At 29.1% G+C, this 23,093-nt stretch overlaps 1 protein-coding gene across 2 annotated transcripts in view; it reads right to left on the bottom strand.

Moving 5' to 3' along the window:
• Nucleotides 1-536: 536 nt before the first annotated feature.
• Nucleotides 537-23,093, bottom strand: part of LOC129963199 (uncharacterized) — an 88,109-nt gene continuing 65,552 nt past the window's right edge. Inside the window, exons 8-20 of one of the 2 annotated variants that reach the window (XM_056077376.1) lie at nucleotides 21,861-21,936; nucleotides 20,239-20,344; nucleotides 18,331-18,412; nucleotides 15,655-15,799; nucleotides 14,753-14,815; nucleotides 13,176-13,352; nucleotides 10,846-10,911; nucleotides 10,197-10,274; nucleotides 9,757-9,846; nucleotides 8,756-8,821; nucleotides 6,452-6,472; nucleotides 4,581-4,700; nucleotides 537-2,291 (exon numbers count right to left, since the gene is read on the bottom strand). In XM_056077376.1, the coding sequence (XP_055933351.1) occupies nucleotides 1,977-2,291; nucleotides 4,581-4,700; nucleotides 6,452-6,472; nucleotides 8,756-8,821; nucleotides 9,757-9,846; nucleotides 10,197-10,274; nucleotides 10,846-10,911; nucleotides 13,176-13,352; nucleotides 14,753-14,815; nucleotides 15,655-15,799; nucleotides 18,331-18,412; nucleotides 20,239-20,344; nucleotides 21,861-21,936 (1,405 nt within the window). In that variant the 3' untranslated portion in view covers nucleotides 537-1,976. The remainder of the gene's footprint in view (nucleotides 2,292-4,580; nucleotides 4,701-6,451; nucleotides 6,473-8,755; nucleotides 8,822-9,756; nucleotides 9,847-10,196; nucleotides 10,275-10,845; nucleotides 10,912-13,175; nucleotides 13,353-14,752; nucleotides 14,816-15,654; nucleotides 15,800-18,330; nucleotides 18,413-20,238; nucleotides 20,345-21,860; nucleotides 21,937-23,093) is intronic. The other variant, XM_056077378.1, reaches the window with a different exon arrangement.

The raw sequence follows: 23,093 nt of genomic DNA, 5'->3' as shown, positions 1-23,093 counted from the left end.
TTTCATTCTTCTAGTCATTTTTTTTTATTTGAAACACATTTGGAAACACGTTAATAGTTGCAACAAATAGAGGCTTTCAAGAACTATGATAATTGATAAAATAACAACACTCTATTATCATTTTACAATTGTATATTGTAGAAAATGCTACATTTAGTATTAAAAATTAATATAAAAGATTTTAAGAATGACCTGGTCACCAAAAATTTAGATTAGCAACAACATTTGTGAAGTTTTGTATATTGGGAGTTCTAATTACCAACATATTTCTGTCAAATTCCGCAACATAAAAGAACAGTCCAGCCTCGTGTACCGATACTGATCAATATTCCATAATTTTTTTTCTATTTTAGACAATTAAATTTAAATTCTGTTAACCTGACGAGAATTAAATATATCATTACCCACAGGAGTTGCGATTTGTCTTCCAACTCATGTTCATGACACTGCTTAAATAACAAGACTATAGTTGTGTAATGCATTTTCTTATACGAAAATGGTATGCATACCAAAAGATAAATAATGACAATTTCGGATTCAAACAAAACATTTATTACAATATTTATTATGAAAGGCATACCGTACGAAAGAACAATATTTATATTTGCTAGCCACTTATCATTTGATGGGAATTTAGGAATTCTTCAGAATGATCTTTTTTTTATTTTGCCGCTTTTCGTCGATTTCGTATTTGTATCTGCCTCAATCAATCTTTATTATATAAATTGTTATATGGTATCAAAATACCGTGTGGTATCAATTTCAGGACTAATGCTTGTAAACAGTCAACAAATATCAGAAAGCATACACACAATCTCGGGAAACTTCAACATTCAGAGTCACGAGACTTGTACGATGTGCATCGGTAAATAAGCAACTCATGCTTTTGCAACTACGTGCTTTACCATTTCTGCAATCCCAACATAAACACAGTATAAAAAAAATTTCCGAATCATACTAAATATGTCATAGAGATATTATATATGGTGAAATAGTTTTGCAGTGATGTCATCATAAGTCACTTAATGTGTTTTGAGTTACAAGCATGCTTCTAGAGTAGAACAACATCATTGGAAGACAACGAGGGATCCATCACAAGGGTGCAAAAATGTTTTTCCTTCCTCGAATGATGAACATTCATTACATCAAAAAGTGTGGCAAGAACGCAGGGAACACTATGTTGCTGTGCACGGGGATTACTTTGAAGGTGACAAAATATCTTTGCAGATATTATAATAGTTGACAACACAATTAGTCTTGAAACTTTTTGATGCCTTCCTCAAACAATTTTGGAGCACTATGATGTTGTATACGGAGATTACTATGAAGGCGTAAATATATCCACTCAGATAAATTAAACAGTGCTTTGACAACAGAACTAATCTTGAAACTTTTGGATACCTCCTCGTACAATTTATATTGTAGAGAAAAAATTATATTTTGAGTCTTAGTAATTTAACAAGCAATCCTTTTTGAATATCCTAAGTAGTAAAGAGTAAAATAATCATGGACTAATTAATGAGTTTGTTGCTTATTCATTTAAATTTTTTTTATACTTACAAGAATATATTCTCTCGGAAAATAAATCATAGACATAAAATAAATCTCTGAGAATCTGAAATTCTATAGAGGCATTTTTCCAATATTCATTAAAAACACACGATTTGCAAGAATTATTTATATTTTCTAAAAAAAATGTGATGATATTAAAGCGAATCTAAAACATTCTTCACACAGAAATCCATTCTTCTCTCTTTTCAACATGATAGTTCATCCAATTAAAGATTATGAATGATTAATTAAGATCATGAAACAAACAATTACATCATGCCTAACTCCATTATTTTTCTATCCATGATGACATCTCATACTATTAAGAAGTATGACCTTAAAGTAGAAAATATCATGCTGCAATCTCTTATCAAGACATTGATTGAATGTTTCAGCAAATTAAGTCTGTCCTCACACATTCATTGTCAACACGTAGTTTCCTTCATGATAACGCAAGGATCTTGCAGGAATCTGCTGATTCTCCTGCGAACAGGTGTAGTGGGGACTGTCATTAGAGATTCTTCCGGAACAGGGGTGACAAGAAATCGATTTTTGCTGGCAGCTTCAGAGGGCCAAAGGGTGTAAGGGCTATCTGCATTTATCAAAGATTGTCTTAAAACGGCGAGGCTGCTTCTTGAAGCGGGTGGCCTCTTTGCTAAACGTGGACTGACCTTGACCTGAGGACGTCTTAATTCAATGTCCTTGAATTCAGGATCGAGAGCAATGTCAGTGTGACCATTCTGGAAATAAATGAAAATAAAGTTTGCTTAAAAACCAATAAATATCTAACATGCATATGGTCATCTGAATCTTCAATTGCCTGAATCATTCTAATCTGCTCATAATACCTTGTTACATTTTTTCTAAATTAATTCAGGATATACTAAGAAATAAATTATTATAAAACATAATCTGGATTTTTCTTTATTCGATTTTACTCAAACTTTAGATTCAGATTTTCTTCCTTTAATGAAAGATGAAAGTTTTTATGATGAAAGTCCAAAAGTGGATTCCATTTTATTCTCAAACCTCGATACCAGAGATGAAATTTACCTTGTTAAATTTATCATAAATGGAATTTTGCATATTAAATATTAAGGTTATTTATTGATTTTAAATAATTTCTTTGAACCATTTACTAAATCTATTTCTCTTTCATTATTATTATTATTATTATTTTGTTTACTAATTGTAAGAATTTTTTGCTTGATTTTATGTCTAATTAAGCTCGTGGTTGTGTAAGTTTTTATTTTAACACTTTACCGACCGGCCGTCGATTAATCGACGTTTTGTTCTCAGCGCTTACCAACCGGCCGTCGATTAATCGACGTTTTGTTCTCAGCGCTTACCAACCGGCCGTCGATTAATCGACGTTTTGTTCTCAGCGCTTACCAACCGGTCGTCGATTATTCGACGTTTGCTCCCCAGCGCTTACCGACCGGTCGTCGATTAATCGACTTTTGACCGATCTGTGGTGACTACGTTTTCCACCAATTCAGCATGCCCTGAAAAAAATTCAGCTGAGCGGGCGGTGAAATGGCATAGTATGTTCGAACCGCTACCGGTCGGTAAAGTGTTAAAAGTATTTATTTCCTTCCTATGATGTTTTTTCTTTAATAAATAAATTCAACCTTGAACATTTATTGCTAAATTATGCATAAGGAAAAGAAATCTCTACTATTAAAATCTTATAGTGCTGCCTGCTGTTAAGCGCTTTAGAATGAGATACAACTATGCAATTGGAAATCCTCTTTAAATACATAATTTAGAAAGTAACTATTATTTCAATTTTTTTTTCATTCTAATTCATTTATTTTTTCATTCATTTCTTCATTTTTTTTCAAAAATTTACTTGGTTACCATATATCTCATTTAATTTACACCTGAGATTTATACCTACTGTCTAATTAGATGACTGCTTCGTTACTGTAAATTATAGTAGAAAAAAGGATAATCTAATTAGCAAATGCGAATCTCAAGACTGAATCAAAACAGCAAATGTGTTAATTACACTGGCCTTCAAAACTTAAGGTACAATCTGTCTTTAGTGTCTAGCTTGTGAATGAATGAATAGAAACAAAAAATTTGGAGAAAACCAGAAACGACACAATTCTTTAAGGAATGCAACATAGAAATTTTCTTAAGTACCACACAAATATAATTTACAAAAAAAAAAAATTCACTGCTGCCTAATAAGTCAATTTTTGGTTAAAATAGTACATCATAATAGTTAATAATATGTAATAATAGTTTTAGTGAAAAAATGCCACTGAAACTTTATAAAAATGGGTTCTAATAAGAAGTGCGCCCATCCCTAACTGCAATGCATTGGCAGTACCGACTTCCCACGCTGATATTAAATTTTCGAATATCAAAATGGGAAGCGGAGACTAGACGTGGAGTAATCCTTGTTCCAGATCATCTATCAGCTTTGGAGGAGGACTTAAAGTAGCTGTCTCCCAAGATAGTCCCAGAGATGTTCTATCGGATTTAGGAATGGACATTCCATTCACTGCATGCCACGACTCTCTAGATAGTTCTCAATAAGCCGGGTTCGGTGCGATCGAGCACTAATTCGTAAAATGGTGTTTAGTTTTCATAGTATATCTGAGTGCAATTCGCGAATGTTCAAACTCAATACAAAAGGTAAGAGTAATTTTAATTTTACTTTAAAACCCATTTTAATCTAAACGTACGAAATATAGACAAATAGAATTAGATTTATAATTAGTCATTTGTCCAACTGAATTATGAAATATACAAGAAAAAATATTTCTTTATACATATTTTGCTATCCATTAAAATGTTTTGCCACACCAGGATTTTAAATTTGCTATGTGAAAATGTTTTAAAGCATTTAAAAAGTTCCAGATATTTTTTACTCCACAGCTTCTAGATTGCAATACCGATATTGCAATTGGAATGAATAAAACCGAGATACTCATTTTTATATATATTTTGGTATGAAAAGAAAATTTTAAACTGTAATATAATTAAAGTATTAACATTTGTTGAAGAGAATTCTTTACCTCAGGTGGCATAAGAGATTTGGAGCGATCCCTTCCATCTTTTTCATGTTCGACGACAGATGGTCTATGTGGTGCCAAGTTTGGTGGAACAGACATCACACTCAGTCTTTGGCTAATTGGCTGGAATCAAATATAATAATAATTAAAGTCAATTCCTTCTATTGAATGATTAGTTAGATTGGAAAAACTTAGTTTTGATAATAATTTCGCAAGTAAAAAAAGCAAGTATTGCAAAACCAAATGAAGCCAATTTGAAACAACCAAAGAATTATAGAATACATCTAGAACAGTAAAAATTAAATAAGATAAAAAAAAATAACGCTTCTAGTCTTCAGAACCCTTTTAAAATTTACTCAGCTAAAATACTCACAAAAACTTATACAAAAGTTTTTGATGTTTTTCCTTCATTTAAATGTTTGAAACCTGGCTTTCAAAAATATTTAATATCTTTGAAATTACGCTTCAAAATTATGTCCACTATAAAAAAAATCATTTGACTAATTGAATAATTTGAACAAGAAGGAAGAAAAGTTTCTTTTGATCGAAGCTGACAACCTGTAAAAATGCAAGAAAAAGTGCTAAAATATTTTAGAAGTGTCTAAAATGGTACAAAGACTTTTCCAAATACCCAAAGTTGGTTGTCTCGCCATGTTTGATAGTTTTAACATAATTTTATTTTCGAATTATTGCTGAAGATTATAAAAAATGCACAGTAGACGTCGCAAATTCGTTAAAACTTAAAAATCTTTTATAAAAGAAAAAAACGTTTATAAAGAATGCGTTTTACACTTATAGGCTCAGAGAACAATCGATTTTTTTCTCATTAAAAAAAGCTGTAATTCTAAAAGTTATAATAGTATAGTTTTCTAAGGTAATTACTTGGCAACTTAATGTTGCAAAGCTTAACTGGTATTTATTTTTACAAAAGTGCGAATTCCAAAATATTTAATGACACAAGCAAAGTGAATCACTGCAACAATGACAGTTATGTAGCATGTCTCTGAATTCCACCAACAGCTTGCAGAATGTCATCTTTGAGCTCAGTCAATGCGCCAAAGATTAACTGGTACAAAAGCGGTGGTATGACCCTATAACCACAAATCTGAGTTAAGTCTGATACCCATGGTGATCATTTGACCTTGCAGCATCAATTTGTTACCCATTCCTCATAAAACTAAGAAAAATAATGTGGAAAAACTATGGAAAAGAATGTCTCTAAGGGACATGCAACCTGCATAAAAGCTACTGCAGCCAGCAAAATTCATGCAAAAGAGCTTAAAAACAGAACTTGATCTGATAATAAGAGCATGGTACTGGCATTAAATGAAGAAGACACTTGCATCCTACAACAAGAGCCACTTAGATAAATCTGATTTGAACTTTGCTTTAGTGTCCTTTATCGATAGTTTAGTGAACTACATACATTTTTTTATGAAAATTGTCTTCTGATTCCAATTGTTTTCTGATCCCAATGAAAAATTGTATTTTTTTTACTTGTGTTCTAATGGCGATAAGATATTTCAAGTTATATTAGCATTAATAATAGAATAAATAATTTTTAAATTTCTTCGCAATACGGCATACAAAATATCGAAAACCTAATTGAGATGTCGTGCAATATCTTGTGCTAAAAGAAAAATATCTGAAAACTAAAATTCATAATAATGATAATGTTACATCATTTTATTAAAAGATATGAAACATATTCTTATATAACTATTTACATTGGCAATTATTCGCAGATAAAAAAACATTAAGCAAAAGAAATGAGTGTGTCATGCAATCATGCAAAAGAAGGCAAGCAAAGGGATCATTTTTATGATGAACTGCGTTAACAGAACATAAGCAGGGACCGAAAAAAAACTACTTACAAATAGATTTGCTGCTGATACCTAAATAAATAAAATGGGTGTAAGAAAAAAAATTGTGCATATGAAAATTATGTTATAGCTAAATAAATGAATGAAAAAACTATTAGAAGGAAAGTGAAATGTGTATTCAGCTTCATTTTTTAAAAAATTTTCAGTTCTATAATAATCATCAGTAACAATCAATCAAACAAACTGGCTATTGAAACAAAGAAATTTTATGTAGATATATTCCATGAGTTTTGCCTTAAAATAAATTTCAATTAGCGAGAGTGGTCTCTCCGAAACTTTCTCGCATACTTCCAAATAAAGGTTTTATCCCAGAGAATGCTTTACATGAAATTGGCGCTCAATAATTACGAAATTTAATTTTTGGCTTGAATTTAGCATTTTTGCTGAATTTATATTGTCATCTGTGGCGAGTTATTTGGCGATTAATTCCTGGTATTCGCTAATAGTATCCAAAAATCAAATTTGTATTTTAGAAACATTTTTCTCAACCCATTGAAACAAATATCTGATACAAAACTGCATTCGTAATCTCAAAATCCAATGCTAGAATTGACATATTTAAGTCATTGCGTTTTCGAATTATTGAGACCAACAGATGATCAATCCGTAGTTGGATTTGGCTCAAACTTTGATGGGTATCTACACTATCGATACCAAATTGGAGCACCGAATTTCATCTGTCTAGCTCTCTTTGTTTGGTAATTATCATGTCAACTTATATTCGGACAGAGGGATTTTCTCTAATTGTACTTTACTCAAAATTTGATAAAAATCTACAAATTTGGTGTAAAGACTGTATACCAAATATTCGAACAGAGGGATTTTCTCTAATTGTACTTTACTCAAAATTTGATAAAAATCTGCAATTTGGTGTAAAGACTGTATACCAAATATTCGAACAGAGGGATTTTCTCTAATTGTACTTTACTCAAAATTTGATAAAAATCTGCAATTTGGTGTAAAGACTGTATACCAAATATTCGAACAGAGGGATTTTCTCTAATTGTACTTTACTCAAAATTTGATAAAAATCTGCAATTTGGTGTAAAGACTGTATACCAAATATTCGAACAGAGGGATTTTCTCTAATTGTACTTTACTCAAAATTTGATAAAAATCTGCAATTTGGTGTAAAGACTGTATACCAAATATTCGAACAGAGGGATTTTCTCTAATTGTACTTTACTCAAAATTTGATAAAAATCTATAAATTTGGTGTAAAGACTGTTTACCAAATATTCGAACAGAGGGATTTTCTCTAATTGTACTTTACTCAAAATTTGATAAAAATCTGCAAATTTGGTGTACAGACTGTATACCAAATTTCATTTGTCTAAATCAAAGCGTTTTTGTGGTATCTTTGTTATAGATATACAGGCAGATGAACATTTTCCAAAAAATGTGTTTTTTGAACTCAAGGACATTTAAAACGTGTAAATTCGTCGAATTCGAATTTTTCACGACTACTATACTTTTTCTATACTATCTATACAAAAAAGTAAAAAGACACATTTTCGTATTTTCAGGATTAAAATTCCCTCATATTTAACTAATAGAAATTAAATATATGAAAATTTTTTTATATATTTATAAAATATAATAAATTTAAGTTTTTAGATTAATTATAAGCCATTTGAACAGCAAGGTGAATTCTCAAGCATGAACGCGATACCTTCCTTGAGAAGGATGATTCAACAGCTACAAATCTTTGCCTTGCAGAATGGTAATACTCACAAACTTTTTTCAAACGTGTTTGTTTTTATAGATTGATTTTAATGCCATTTTCTTCTTCTTAATAAGATACTTCTAGCTGATAGGAATGCTTTTTATATAACTTCTCTTTTTAGCTTGTTTTAAAACATCATGAAAGATACTTCGTAAATACATGGTACAGCATTAACATTAAAAACTTAAGTTAAAAAAGTTTCCTTGTCATCTTTATTAACTATGACGTTCCTTATCCGAAATATCAGATAACTGAGCATCTACTGCATATATATTTGTGAGATTTGGGATATTAAAATTTTAGACGGTAGAAGAGCTTTTAGAAGATTCTCTATGAAGACTGTATTATTAGATATGTGCTAAGGAGTTAATTGCTGGTGTAAACGTTATTTTTCAGTGCATATGGTTATGGTTAGTAAATAATAATCATGCAAAGGAATTGTGAAATATTACATAAAGTTGTGTAATTAGCAAGTGGTTTTAGTTTTCTTTAAAAAAATATGTGCAGAGAAAGTGCTTATCCATTCGTTAGATTTTAAATTTTGTAAGCTATACAATACATGTACTTACCCGAGGAGGGTTAACACTGCTGACACTTCTGGCAATAGTTTGGAACACTTCGTCGGTTTCTACATCCTATAGTACAAAGAAAGGCTCATTATTCGTTAATGCTAGTACATTATAGAACACTAATCATGGCATTCCTTAAGTGTTGAAATATCCTCAAAGAAGTTGATGATGTGATTTAAAATAATTAAAATAATGATATTAATGAGTCTCATAACTTGGTCAGTTTTGGTCTTAAAAGAAATGAACTCTTTGTTCAATTCCACAGGGACCAAAATCGCTCTCCGATAATCAAAAACTCAAATATTAGAGACTAACTTTTAAGTCATGATTCCTTTCTCTACGCTTATCTAAAATTGCTATTTTAAATAATAAAAATAAACTCGAAGCACTACAAAATGGCCTGAGAAGTTCTTTCTTGGAGAAAGATGAAGAGTAACGCTCATAGAACATTGGAGATGACGTTCAAAGATCCATCCTTAATCCAAAAGGTGAGTCATTGATAGGACTCACAAATGTGACTGGGTTCCTCCATTTTTTTTTTTTTTTTTTTTTTTTTTGCATTCTTCAAATGATTCCTTAAGAGTAATCTTAAAAGAAATCTCCTTAAGAGTAATCTTCTTAATTTTCCTCAAGTGAACGTCGAAAACGTTTCCACTGTATTTACAGTATCACTTTTTTTCTTTTCCATGAAAATGCATGAAATTTGCCCATCATTATTGAAGTGCTTAAAAAGGCCAACAGATGTTTTATATTTTTTCAAAAACTGTTTGAATTATGAAAGATCGCCTCACGATAACGGCCTTCTACAAATGTCCGCCTAGTTAAAAACAATTCTTATGCTCACTTTAAATTCCTTTTTGTGGAAAATTCACTGACTTAGTTAAAAAACAAAAACACACGAATCGAGTTTGTGATGCCAGCTCCGTTAACAGAAATCTCGGTTGATAGAGATCTGCAAAATTGAATTTCTGCTGCAGTTAATACAATAAACTAGCACTTACCTGCATAATGTCTTTGAGAGTCTCCATTCGCGTCAGAGCAGCTTCAGCATCGTCACCGAGGAGCGCATCTGGTTCAAGACCATTCAAAGTCTAGAAAATTAAATCTAGTTTACACAAAGCATTTTGTATTTGATATTTACATGCTAAAATGAATCTTAATGTCTCCAATTAATATGTAATTTAAAAAATTACTCATAGTATTTTATAAGCATTTTATCTTTTTATTTTAGGAGCACAAAAAAGGCAGAGGAAATAACTCTTATTTTATGAACAAAAAATGCAAATAACCAAGGAAAAATTGGTTGGTCGCTTGATATTATTTATAATTTTGAGGAGTTTGCAAAAATAGGCATATAATCAATATCGTTAGAATATTTAATTATTGTATTAGAAAGAGAACAAACTCAAATAATAAGGAAAAGTTATTTGAAATTACTTACAGCCCACTCAGCCAGAAACTGTTTCCCTAATTCGTCGGCCTCAGCAGCTGGCATTGTAGAATTGTAATCTCTTGCAATCTGTACAGAAATAAGATTTATTATTTATAAATATGGAAACGAACTGCTCCATTTTAATTGAAATAATTCTTCTTAAAAAATTCAAATTTTTGAATTATTTTGATTAATTATTTTGAATATGTGAAATTTTCCACTGAATAATATGCCTGATATCTTCAACCTATTAAGTTTCTATAAAATAAATTCAGTTTTATAATTCTCTATGGTGCATTATTCATTTCACATCAATTCTCTAATTTTACTAATTCCTCTCATAATTAAGGATTTCGATCTAAAATTTGACTTCTAATACAACTTTTTCATAGTTTATGATTCTCCATGTTTATTTTGTTTATACATAAATTCTTTTGGAGCAATTCATAAAATGTTTTATTTAAAGTATTATCAGACAAATGAACAAATTCTAATATTGAGTGTTAATCAAAAATTTATTTTTAATGTGACTAAATGATAAAATTTGTATTACTATAAAAAACATAAATAAAAATTAATAAGTTATTAATAAACATAAAGTTAAAAATTAATAATAAACATAAATAAAAAAAGGGAAAAAATCAAGTAAATGCCTCACTTTGATGTCTTCTTTCCAAAATCTGGATGTTTTTGCAACGCTCGTTCTTGGTGCTACTTCTTTAATCTAAAAAGAAAAGAAAATTTTTGAACTGAAAATAAAAGAATACAGTATCAGCTATCTATTTTATGAGATGATTTAAAATTATAGAGATAAATGACTAATGCAAATTTACAAAATATTCTGAAGTAAGTATATCGAAACATTCTTCTCAGTGACCTATGAGACTGAAGTAAATATCAATCTCATATTTAAGTAAATCTACAATTTTTTGAAAAGATTAATTTTTCGTTTTAAAAAATATGATGTAAATTTATATTTTTAGTCATAAGTATCATAGAATGTTAATTTTTTAAGTTTCATTCATATGTCATTATAATATTTTTTTTCAAAGTGTTTTCTATATTACAGCAACTATATGTAAACACAAAAACTGTATTCAATATCATTGTGTAAAGTTTATCTGCAAACCCAATTGCTCAAATTATAAAAAGTCTTATTGTAAAATAAAATTTACAAATATTTTAAATTAATTAAAATTATCAATAAAAAATTCCATTTGAATAAAATTAAAGCCACTAAAAGCTTAATAAAATTACTTTATTTAATTCCAAAGTAATATAAACATAGTTCTTTGAAGTTATTGAGGAGAAATATTAAAAGTTTTGATTAATTTTTCATAAAAAAAGTCTAATCAAAAATCTAATACGTTCTTTATTATAGAGAATTTACTTACCAAGAAGTAACTACGAGCTAAATTTGATAGTTCTAGATTGAACGGTTTGTCTTATAAAACATTTAAACGATTGCATCAGGCATATTGTATTAAGCATGATGTGTGACTCAATTTGCTCATGGTATCCAGCCTATACTCATTATCATGTTTACAAGTTTCATAGCCGTTAATGTGGGATTTAGACAGAGATTGATTTCATCGAAACGGAAACATTTTACTCTCTCCCAGAAAAATTTATTTTCTATTTTTAATAATGTTTGTCGTATCACCGACATATTCGACGTCTTTCCTTTTTTTATCCATTAAATTTTTGATTTTATGAATGCAAGATTTTAATATCTTATAATTAATTATAGTCTCTTTTCAATACTTCTACCAAGTTTTTCGCTTTAATAGATGTTCATTGCAGAGTAGGCTAAAATTCTGAAGATTTGTCGTGTTCTATTTTGATCCTGTTTTTCTGACATCAACTGATTTCTTAATAATATGATAATAACTTATACTGTCTTATACTTAACTACTTAACTTATGCAATATCTGTAAATTGTGCCAGGCGAAGTGAGGATGTAAAATTCGCTCAAAATGTTATATAAGAAACATTGTTGGATATAGAACTATCATATTTAACGCGTAGTTATTCTTGGTTTGCATATGTTCACTAAAAAAAGGGTTTTCGAAATTTGTATTGGATTTTTAATTAAAAACTAAGCATAAATTTATTGTTTTTTTTTCTTAACAACTTCTGATATATTATGAACAAGAATTATTTTTTCACCATTCTAACATTCAAAAATTGAATTTTCGGAGATATCAATTTATTTTCACACAACTTAGTGTGCCACAATAATCAGTGTGGTTATTTTAATAATAAAAAATGTTTTAAAGCTGATATTCTTTCTGTAAATTTAATGGTGTACAAATCTTTATGTACACCTGTATTGAATGTGACAATTCATGCAATCAAAATAAATGAATCAAGACTAAAACATTATCAAGCTATGACACTTCGGACTAGAGATTGGTATAGTCAATTAGAAAATAATTTGATAAATATTTCTTAAAAGATTCCAAAATATTGTTATGAGGTGTTATAAAATTAATTATGTATAAATGGTAGGAAAAAAAAGGATTTTAAAAAGCACAATTTTTTGTTCATTAAAAGCTAGAAAATAGTTTTTTTTTTTTTTTTTTTTGTCAAAAATTTGAATGTTAAAGAATGCATCATGATACCATGAGATGCTGACGGCAAAATGATAAAAAAAGTAAACAGAAAATAAGCATTCAAAGCATGGTTGTACTTAAACATTCGTTATGTATTAAAATATGCTATAAAAAGGAATAAAATTTCAATTCACACAAAGTTTTTGTACCAGTGCCTTTTACGATTTTTGCTTTGACCTCCAGATTTTCGGGGAAAAAATGGTTTTTAGTACCGTAAGAAAAACATGCTTTTAAGAAAACTTTATTTTAATATTCTTTTTTTTTAACATGATCACCTCCATTTATGGATATTTTCACGTTTCTAGACCCAGTGTCGTACGATAATCTTTGAAAACAAATAAAATCAAATACAAATAAGTTCTCCGATACCTACCTTTAAGACGACCATCGCAGAGAGGAAGATGCAGACAATATTGACTAAAGCCAAAGATAAAGATACAAGCCCCAAGACAGCGCATTCGCGGTCCATTTCTGAGAAATAATTAATCTCGTAATTAACAGGTGGCGTTAGGGAAGGCTTGTAAAGGCGCAACGTCCCATCCACCCGCACCTATTAAGAGAACAAAAATAGTACAGTTTATTTCGAACCAAATAATAATTTTTAATTGTATTAAAACTTGAAATCGGTGACGCTTGTTGTAGTAACAAAATAACAAACATTAAAATTTTAAATATTTATTGCTATTTATAAATAATATTCTATGACCTTTTATTGGGGACGACATATACTGTATCTGTATATGTCGTTGTACATATACAGATGTACTGTATATATACTGTATCTGTATATGTTTTTTGATCAAACATGTGGATTTGAACTGTGTGATACTATAAAATTTCGCCATTTCCTGAAGAATCAATTTGCCTTCTTCAATCACAATTCAAATACTTTTATTCTTTCATTTGTTTATGGAAATCCAATCATTCTTTCTAATGTAATTTTATCAATTCCAACTAATAATATGTTTTATATATGTAAAAAATTCATTAAAACCATACAAAATAAATTCCTCGTTCGTGCTGCGTTGGCAACTCAGATTTTCCTGTACTATTCTATAAGAAAGGGCAACCAAGTAGTCTATATATAGACAAATTATACAATACACAAAAATCGGTTGGTCTTCAAATGCAAAATGTTTCTAACAAAAATTCTTATTTTAGTTAGATAATTTTTTCAGGAAAAATAAATTTCAATAATCTTAATAAATTCTAAGATATCAAACTGAAAAATTCAAAATTTAGATAAATGGTCAAAATATTAGTGAAAGCAATCACCGAGAATCAGTAATAATGTTTAAGTATTAAAAGTTTAATATTAAAAACATTAAACGTTAAGGTTTTTATAAATATTACATTACCTGCACAATTTACACTCTAAACCTCTTTTCTAATCTTGTGTTGAGAAAAGTTTGTTCTATTTAGGCTTTTTTTAATAAAGTATTTTTCGAAATATATTTATTTACAAATTAGAAGATAGATGGCGTTTACGTTTTTAAAACACTTTTATTTAACTTGCCTTCTCTAACATATCTAAAAAAAGGATTTTTTTAAAATTACTTCCTAATGAGCTGGAGCTTTGAAATTATGTAAGGATATTTTAACATTAGAACTTAATTATAAGTTAAGCGATAAGTTTATCTAATTTTTTTCCATGCAGTGATGTCATCTCATAATAAATTTGAGAAAAATTAAACTATATTCATAAAAGTTAATTATAATTTAAAGCCTAAAAGAAAAAAAAACAATTGAAATTTAAAACTGCTCACTTTACATTGTATTAAAAAGAAGGTATTCTCCATTTTTTTTTCATTAAATGTATTGAATTAAATGAATTAACAATATGAATTTATAATTTAATTATTATTATAAGGAAAGAATATCAATGATAAATAAATAGTTTCTTAAATGAATAACAAAAAGAAAAGTCCACAACAAGCTAAAGCAACTTACGTATTCGAATTGCTCGTCTTGTGCTCTCAGAGCTCGAACTGTCGCCATTCCCCATAGGAGACCCTGTAGAAATAAATGCCTTAATTTATTTAAATTCAGCATTTGAATTTTTGGTTGAGGAAGATTGCAAATGTGTAGGGAAAAAAATGAAATTAGTTTTCCACTAAATCTTAGAAAGAAAAACGAATGAATGTTATTCGAAAATTTTCATGGATTTTAACTCGATGTGTAGATAAATATAATATTTTCTGGGATTCTCTGCATTACTTTTGGTTTAGTAATGCCAAAAATTAAACCCATCAGGTATAAGATGATATAACTAGAAAAATATTTTAATAGAATTCCAAAAATGCGAATAATATTGACGACATCAAATTATTAAAGCCTTTACAATAAGAATAAAAAATAATAAAAGCGCATTCATAAGTTTCTAAATACCATTTAATTATTCAAGTGTTAAAAATTTTAATAATGAATTTTGGTTACTGCTAACTATTAAATTCAAAGTAACAGATGCTTTTCAATACTTAAATGACCCTTTTGTCTAAAAACAAAATCGTCTTCCAAGACCGAAGAACCACGAGTCTAAGATCCGATTCCGTTGAAAATTTCGCATACATATGGATAAAAAAAAATGGCTGCAAACGCAAATGTTTTCGGCCGCTGACCACTGTCCAAAACTGTGATATCTCTCCCAAAATATATCTCTTCAAACTACATTAGTAATGAAATAAAGATAAACCTAAACATATTTTTATTTTATTAATATTTGCTTAATTAATCATAAAATAATTGGAATGAAAATTAGAATTATTCCCAAGACTTTCATTTATATATAATTCAAATAAAATAATCATATTTAAGTTCTTGATATGCAAATTGAAAAGAAAGAGAAAGCTTACTGCATTGACTGCTGGTGGTAAGAGAGAAGCAGAAATAGCCACTCCCACTAAACAACCTGCATTTCCACCGAGAATGGAGAGGGCCACTCCAGCTCCAGAAGGGAGGGCAATCAGCACACCTACCCACAAGCTGCGTTCTTGACCCCTACAAGAAATGAGATTTTATTAGCTTTATTTATTATTTTTCAGCCAATTATTATAATTATTAATGTCAGGAATTAGTATAAAAGTTCAGAATCTTTATCAGAAGTTTTAAATAAAGAAAGAATTTTTAAATATTATATCTTGTTTGAAGTTCCTATCATTACTTCCCACAACGTTAATACATTTTTGATGAACAGGAAGAATTGTAGAATTTTGCAGTTTAATTAGATTATATATTCTTCCTAACTATAAATGGATAATAATATTTATTAGTGGATTATTTTTAACACTTATTTAATACTTTTAGGGGAATTTTCATTTTGTTTTTGTTGTCATTCTTACTTAAAAAATGTACGCTATTAAGTGTGTTACTACAATTAATCACTGGGATAAAAATCTTTATATTGACTATCAAAGCTCTAAACTACTAGATAAAAAGTTCCTAAAAATATAACAAAACTGACTCTAAATGGATTTTTACTCGAAAATAAGCTTTCATGAATTCGTAAAAAATTATATAGCTTGTTCCTATGCCGACTGAAATATTCTTCTGACTATAACACCCATTGCTGGAAAGTAATATTTAAACCTTGAAAGTAATATATTAGTTTTATTAACAATTTAAATTGCTACTTACTTTGAATTATTTCAAACTATATGTGTTAAATCGTTTATGCAGTGAATACATTCCTTTATGATTTTAAAAGAATTTACTCTTATATTTTTGAATTTTACTTTTATAAAATAAAAATGCAAATGATGGGACGGTGGATTAAGTTTAATTTTAAAACAATCCATTTCATAATGAAATCCCACAGAACGAAATACAATCAAAATGTTTTTAATTCTTTTATTTATTAGATTTATTTCCCGTTTTCAACTAACTAAATGCTGTATGAAACGCCAATTGTAAATTTGAATCATAATGTGACGAAAGATGGGAAAATTTCGGAGTCTGTACGGTTCGAATGTTTAACAAAATGTTTGAAATGTATTTGTCAAATTAACTTAAAGTATTTTGCTTTTAAGCTATTAAACTTGACTGATATTATCAAAAGGTGCTTATTAAAATTTATTTGTAATCATATATTCTTCCCAAAATGAAAATTTCTAACTGTTATAGCGAACAAATATCTGTGTTGTTTCTTATGGCACTTGCCATGGACAAGCCCGCTGTTACGAAGACATCGATTTAAGCCGGTGGGGGTGCGTCTCTTGTTTTTATAGTAGTGCCAACTAGGGCCAAGAGTACGACTTTGCTACTCACGCGTCACTCATTCGCTTGCATAACCCCTTTTTACAGGAGGGCACATTCACACATCTCACAAATAGAACAACGGAAGAACAACCATGCCCAAACCGGAACTCGAACCCAGGACGCCCAGATCACGGGGAAGACGAGCTACCCCTATGCCAGGAAGCCGGCACAAATATCTGCTGTGACACAATAACATTTTCCCAGGATACTAAATCGAAGGATCTCGGGTTCAAAACTAAATTCCATAACAATGATTACACGTTGCATTGGATACGTTAAATACATTGCAAACCAACGCCCTTCATATTACGTATGTAATGTATGATAGCATAGACAGGAAAATGCCATCTTCGTCATCAAATCACGATGCTTACTGTTTATTCTTGGATTCGAAAATCCTTCGCGCTTTTGCGCATGCGTCAGGAAACGTTTATTTTGTCTAAAAAAGAGGTAAGGTGAAAGATGAAAAGAGATGTTTATATTTAGCAATAGGATGTACTCAGAATATTCGTGGATGTTGGAACATAATAATCGCTCGTCTTTTCGTGTACCCCCTCTTAACGAAGTAGAATCATCGAAAAGTACTAGTCTCGGAATCCTGAAACAAACAGTAATTGCGAAGTGTATCCTGAACTATATCTGCTGTACCTTCAGAAGGAGGTGATCAATTGATATGGATTAATTCTTGAGAGGTAAGTTTGCTTTTTTTCTGATTTATGAATACATGATGAAAGAAATTAAGATATAAAATTATTACTGTAGTTTCGAATTATAACTGAAAAAGCGTATGTTAATACAAATATAATTGACATGTAAAACTTTAACCTGGAATGAAACGGACATTTGTAGATATTTCAATAGGAATTCTTCCCTAAAATTTGCATTTTAAAATCGAAAGTTTTTTTATAAAAAGAAATTATCTTTTAGAAACTTTCGAAATTCTATTTATACACATTTCAAAATGTCTAACTGTAAAGAGAAATTTTTCTAGCTGGATAATGAGATTCTTTTTTATTTTCTTATTAACTCTTTAGCCGGTTTGTTTTCTCTGCTATCGAATTAGATGCCAGTTTCCTGTTTGAAAATGTATAATCTTGTTGATTATAACTATAGAATCCACTGAGAGATTTATAGATTATATGCAATTGTTGTATCGGATTATGGTACTTTAAAATATATTAATGTTTGTTTGTAAAGTACTAATTGGATGCATATATGCCGTAAGGGCATAGCAATGAAGGAATAGAATTTATTAAAAAAAAGGAATTATTTACCTGCTGATCATTTCTGAATTTGGCCAATCTTTACTACCCCAGATGGAATTTAACGCTTCACTTAATAAACCAAGCGTGAATCCTAGACAATAAAAATTAAGACTTCATAAAATTAAACAAAAAGGTTAAAAAACTGTAATTACTTTAATGATTGCATAATTAATCTACTATGGTGAAAGCTTACTAATATAATTTTCTGTAGTGTATCTAATATAAAAATAAAAATATTGAATACTAGGTAATATAATATTGGAGAAGGTTTGCAGGAATTAATGGTTGTCGAAGATTTCAATAACATATTTTGTGTAACTTGGTTTTAATGGCTTCCTAAGCAAAATATATTTAAACAAATTTCAGTATACACATATAACTCATCCTATTTTAGAATCCTTACACTGTTTTTACTATTGTACTAGGAATTTCCATAATTTTCTGCTTATATCTTTATACAACCAATTATAGTATAGTAAAAAACCGCAACATTCAGAAGCACTTTAAAAATTTTCACCGTTGCTTGATTTTGGATTTAAACTATAATTACAGTTACAAAAGTTTTCAAATTTATATTAAGTGCATATCTTATGCTGAAACCTAATCATTAACGATGGATAAAAAAAAGCCAAAATGAAGTATAAGTAGCAACAATGAAAACGATTTCAGTTTCACTTCAGCTAAGGAATATATTGTTGTAAAATAAGCTTAAAATGTTATTTTAAAATGAATTAAAAATAAATAAATAAAGGTACTTGAATGCTCATTTATCAGATCTTATGTCGAATAACCATCGGAATTTTGATTCAATTCTGATTAATTAAAATTTCAAAAAATCGTTCCGGTGTGCAGATTTCCGCACTCCAAAATATGCATGTTCCCAGTTTGGTTAAGTTAAACATAAGTTTAACTTATGTAAACGTAAGTTAAATTGCCTGTAAACATTTTACTTACACATTCGCCGTTATTATTAGCCGAGACAATGTTTGAAAAAGCGATCGAAAATATTTTAGAATGAAAAATAATATTCTCCTTATTTCACAGCTAAAGGTTTCATACATATTATTAGAAAGTTTTGATGATTAGAAAACTACATTAAACTATAATATCTCTGTGTTAAAAGTTATTTTAAAACTGCGAAATATTGAGGATGACTTATGAAAAAATGGCGAAAATATGCAACGTATTTAAAAATGTTAATTCAAAAAATGACAATCAGAAAACGATTACCGGGAAAATTTGCAGTTCAATGCTTTATGCGCGAAATGATGCAACACTTTATACATGTTAAATGCTTTTTGACAAAGTTGCTATAAAGTTAACAAACATTCAGAGAGACTTTGTTGAATGTTGACCTGAAAGTAAAGACTCTCTAAAATCAGTTATTTAAATAGCAATCTCCTCTTAACAAAAACTTTGAGGATGAGCAAACATCTATTCTATTTCTTCAAACTCAAGTTACTTCTTTTGAAGTCATTTGGTAGTGATTGTATTCGTTTCAATCCTCTTAAAGAAAAAAAGGAAAATCAACATCTATACCCAGTATCACTGTGAGTGATGAATATACTAAAATAACGTTTTCGGTTAAAAGTTGCAGATTTTATTATATTTATGCATCTCATTGAGAAAAAGTGCCTGTACATGTTTTCATGGTAAGGCGCCGGCTATATTTTGAATTAATTCTTTCGATGAATGTTTTTCCTTTTCTTTAATAAGTTGTCAACAGTTCCACATGTTTTCTTGGATGCTTATGGCTTGTGATAGGTTTGAACAAGTTAGCTTAAATTATGAACACCCTGCACTTTTATAATATAAAAACTTTAATAGAAAATTTCTGCGTCCGAAATATTTGATAGGTATTTAATGAAATATGATTAACATGCTATTATAAATGGAATGTATCAAATTATAACTCACCTATAACCATACAAAGAAAGAGACCAAGTATTTCTGTTTTTATGCCAAGATTTCTTAATGATCGGTCTCGAATGACGGCTCCAAATGTACCAGCCATGATGGGGCCCTGTGAACAAATTCTCACCATAAAACTGCCCCATTCTGACAAGTATATTTTATCAAAAAAAATAGGATAATTATCGTATGATTGAGATAAAATGCCAAAATCAGAAAACTTTAAAAAAACCGTTTAGTATAATTTTTTCTAATTAAAGCAGTGATATAATGCTCTCTTCTAAGAAACAAATAGACACTGTTGAAATTTGTTAAATATTCTGACTACCCTTTCAACATATGTTTTGAAATATAACCTTTTTTGTTCTAGAATGAATTCTGTTAATTACTGATTTAAACTCCGATTGAGAGATCAAATCTTCAAAAGTTTACAATAAAAAAATCTAAGAAGTTATTTTATTTTAGAAATTATCTCATTTAATTGAAATGCTGAATTAAATTTAAAAGTTTAATTTGATAACAGCAAATTAAACTTTTTAGCAGTTTAAAAAGTTTAACTAGTAATTTATTTTCTTAATTTATGCGTCATTTCATTTTCTTATTTCTTTTCAAAGTCCAGAATCGACACCATTTTCACTGCATTTCCAAGGAAATGAAATTGAGGGAAAAAAGATTGTCTGTGAAAAAATTTGATTCCTTCTAAATTATGATAAACAAAATCTTTTTCAATGCATTCAGTTTTGGTCATTTTAATGCTTGAGTCTTTGTTAAGTCAAGTTTCAAACTGAATAATACTAAACTATTTCACATACAATGAATACATTATTCCATCTCACAATTGATATGGTGGGATCAAATTTCAGGAATTTGGATTATAAATTATAGGTTCTGATATCTGATTGTGGTTTTAAACAGCATTTTTCAAAAATTAGTCAATCAATGAACTCTTTAGTAGGGAATTCCAAACTGCGATCAAGCTTGTTACTGAAGGTTTTCCACCAAGCGAAATACAAAGTTAGCTAAACTATCCCTGAAAGGCCTTTAAATAGCTATACATTGGCATTAGGTCAGATTTCTATTTTAAGTGCTACTTGGAAGCTTTGGAATGCCTTCAACCAAAAGAAAACGCCATATTTTCAGTTTTTCGTAAGTTCTTGACTAATGATTCGAGCTGACTGATGGATTTTCTTCTGACTTTCCTTGAAATTCCATCAAGAAACTGCAAATTGATGCATCTCAGATACTACTTAGGTCCCTTTGACCAACAGAAGATCAGCGTAAAATAATATCTACAAAATATGTCATATTTCTCTTTTATCAAGAATTCTTGACTGGATATTTTACACCAATGGGTAATACAATCACAACAGTTTAAGAACCCCGTACTCTGCATCAAGGAGTATTCTTTAACAACGCTTTATATTTATAATACTTTAAAATTAAATATTAACAGTTTAATGACATAAAAATATTTTGAATTCTCACAATTTTATGGAAACAAGAATTTCTTAGGAGCAATTTAGGTTAAGGAACTTTATTCTTCATACAATAATAAAAAAAATCAAAAGATTGAAATATATAGTGAGTCTTGGGCCATGTCCTCTTGGTACTCACCATGTATTACTCACCATGATGGGTGAGATGAGCATGGAAGCGACGATGATGACAGAACTATTCTCTAAGAGGCCTAGGGCAGCGATCATGCTGAAAAAGAAAGAAAAGAATAAGCTGCATCTATTTTTATAGAAGAATAAATGAAAAGCAATAAAAATATTCGACGCATAGCTTGACACATAATAGCATGATAACATTTGATAATTGTTTGGCTAATATATTTCTTCGCTATCAAAGGCTAGATTAATTTATCATTAATTAATTTTAAAATTTACAATTAATTATATATCAAAGATAATTTTACAAAAAAATGTGTTTAATATTATCACTACGAGTAAGTATAAATCTAACAATTAACGCAATAAAAAATGTTAATATAAAATAAACTTTCAAATGTTTCAAAAAAATTATATTAAACAACAAATGTTTAAAAAATACCTGAAAATAAAATTAATACAAATAATAAACTAAATATTCAAATATTCATATGAAGATAAAAAGGGCTTTTCTATAATAATATGCTCCAAGGTTAATAAAGAAAATATTAATATTCGATTAATTTCATATTAAAGATGTAATTTAAGTTTGAGATAAAACCTTTCTCGGTGAGTGCTTACTACCTAAAAAGTAGTAGTTATAGGTCCAATAATCTGCCCTGTTGAATATTTTGCTCGATTTTTATCATGCATGTTGCAAATGAAATTATTATCGCAGAAAATAAGTTTAGCATCGATATAACCAATAATAAATATAAAATGATTTTTAAGTAAAAGCGTCTATTACAATTCTTAAAATACTATCGATGTAAGTGTGGAATAATGGAGTGTTTAAATAAGCCAGAAAGCATTATTAATACGTTTGTAAATCACAATAATTCTGACTATATTTTAATTAAATTTTCTCACTGCCTTTTCTTTCTAAATTACAAAAATAATAAAGCTGATTATTAAGAAACCATTTTCCCACCAAAAAATACCACCATAAAGACATATAAAAATCACGTTAATTCTGACATTCAGTTTTTTTTTTTTTTTTTTTTTTGCAAAAATTCTTCTGAAATGTATAAAAACTGAAATGTTTGTCAATATCATACACAAACAATCATACTTGGAATGTTTGCAGAAAAGTTGTTGTAAATTATCCTTCTGTAAATAGGTGTACTGCACAAATATTCAATTGTTTCAAACTGACAGAGATAACATATAGTTACAGTTTGTATGTTTTGTCAAGTAATTTTTTTTTGTTAA

The sequence above is a fragment of the Argiope bruennichi genome, chromosome 3 (genome assembly GCF_947563725.1).
Source record: "Argiope bruennichi chromosome 3, qqArgBrue1.1, whole genome shotgun sequence".
NCBI lineage: Eukaryota > Metazoa > Arthropoda > Arachnida > Araneae > Araneidae > Argiope > Argiope bruennichi.
The sequence above is the reverse complement of the archived record's forward strand: the minus strand, read 5'-3'. Positions and strand labels throughout refer to the sequence as shown.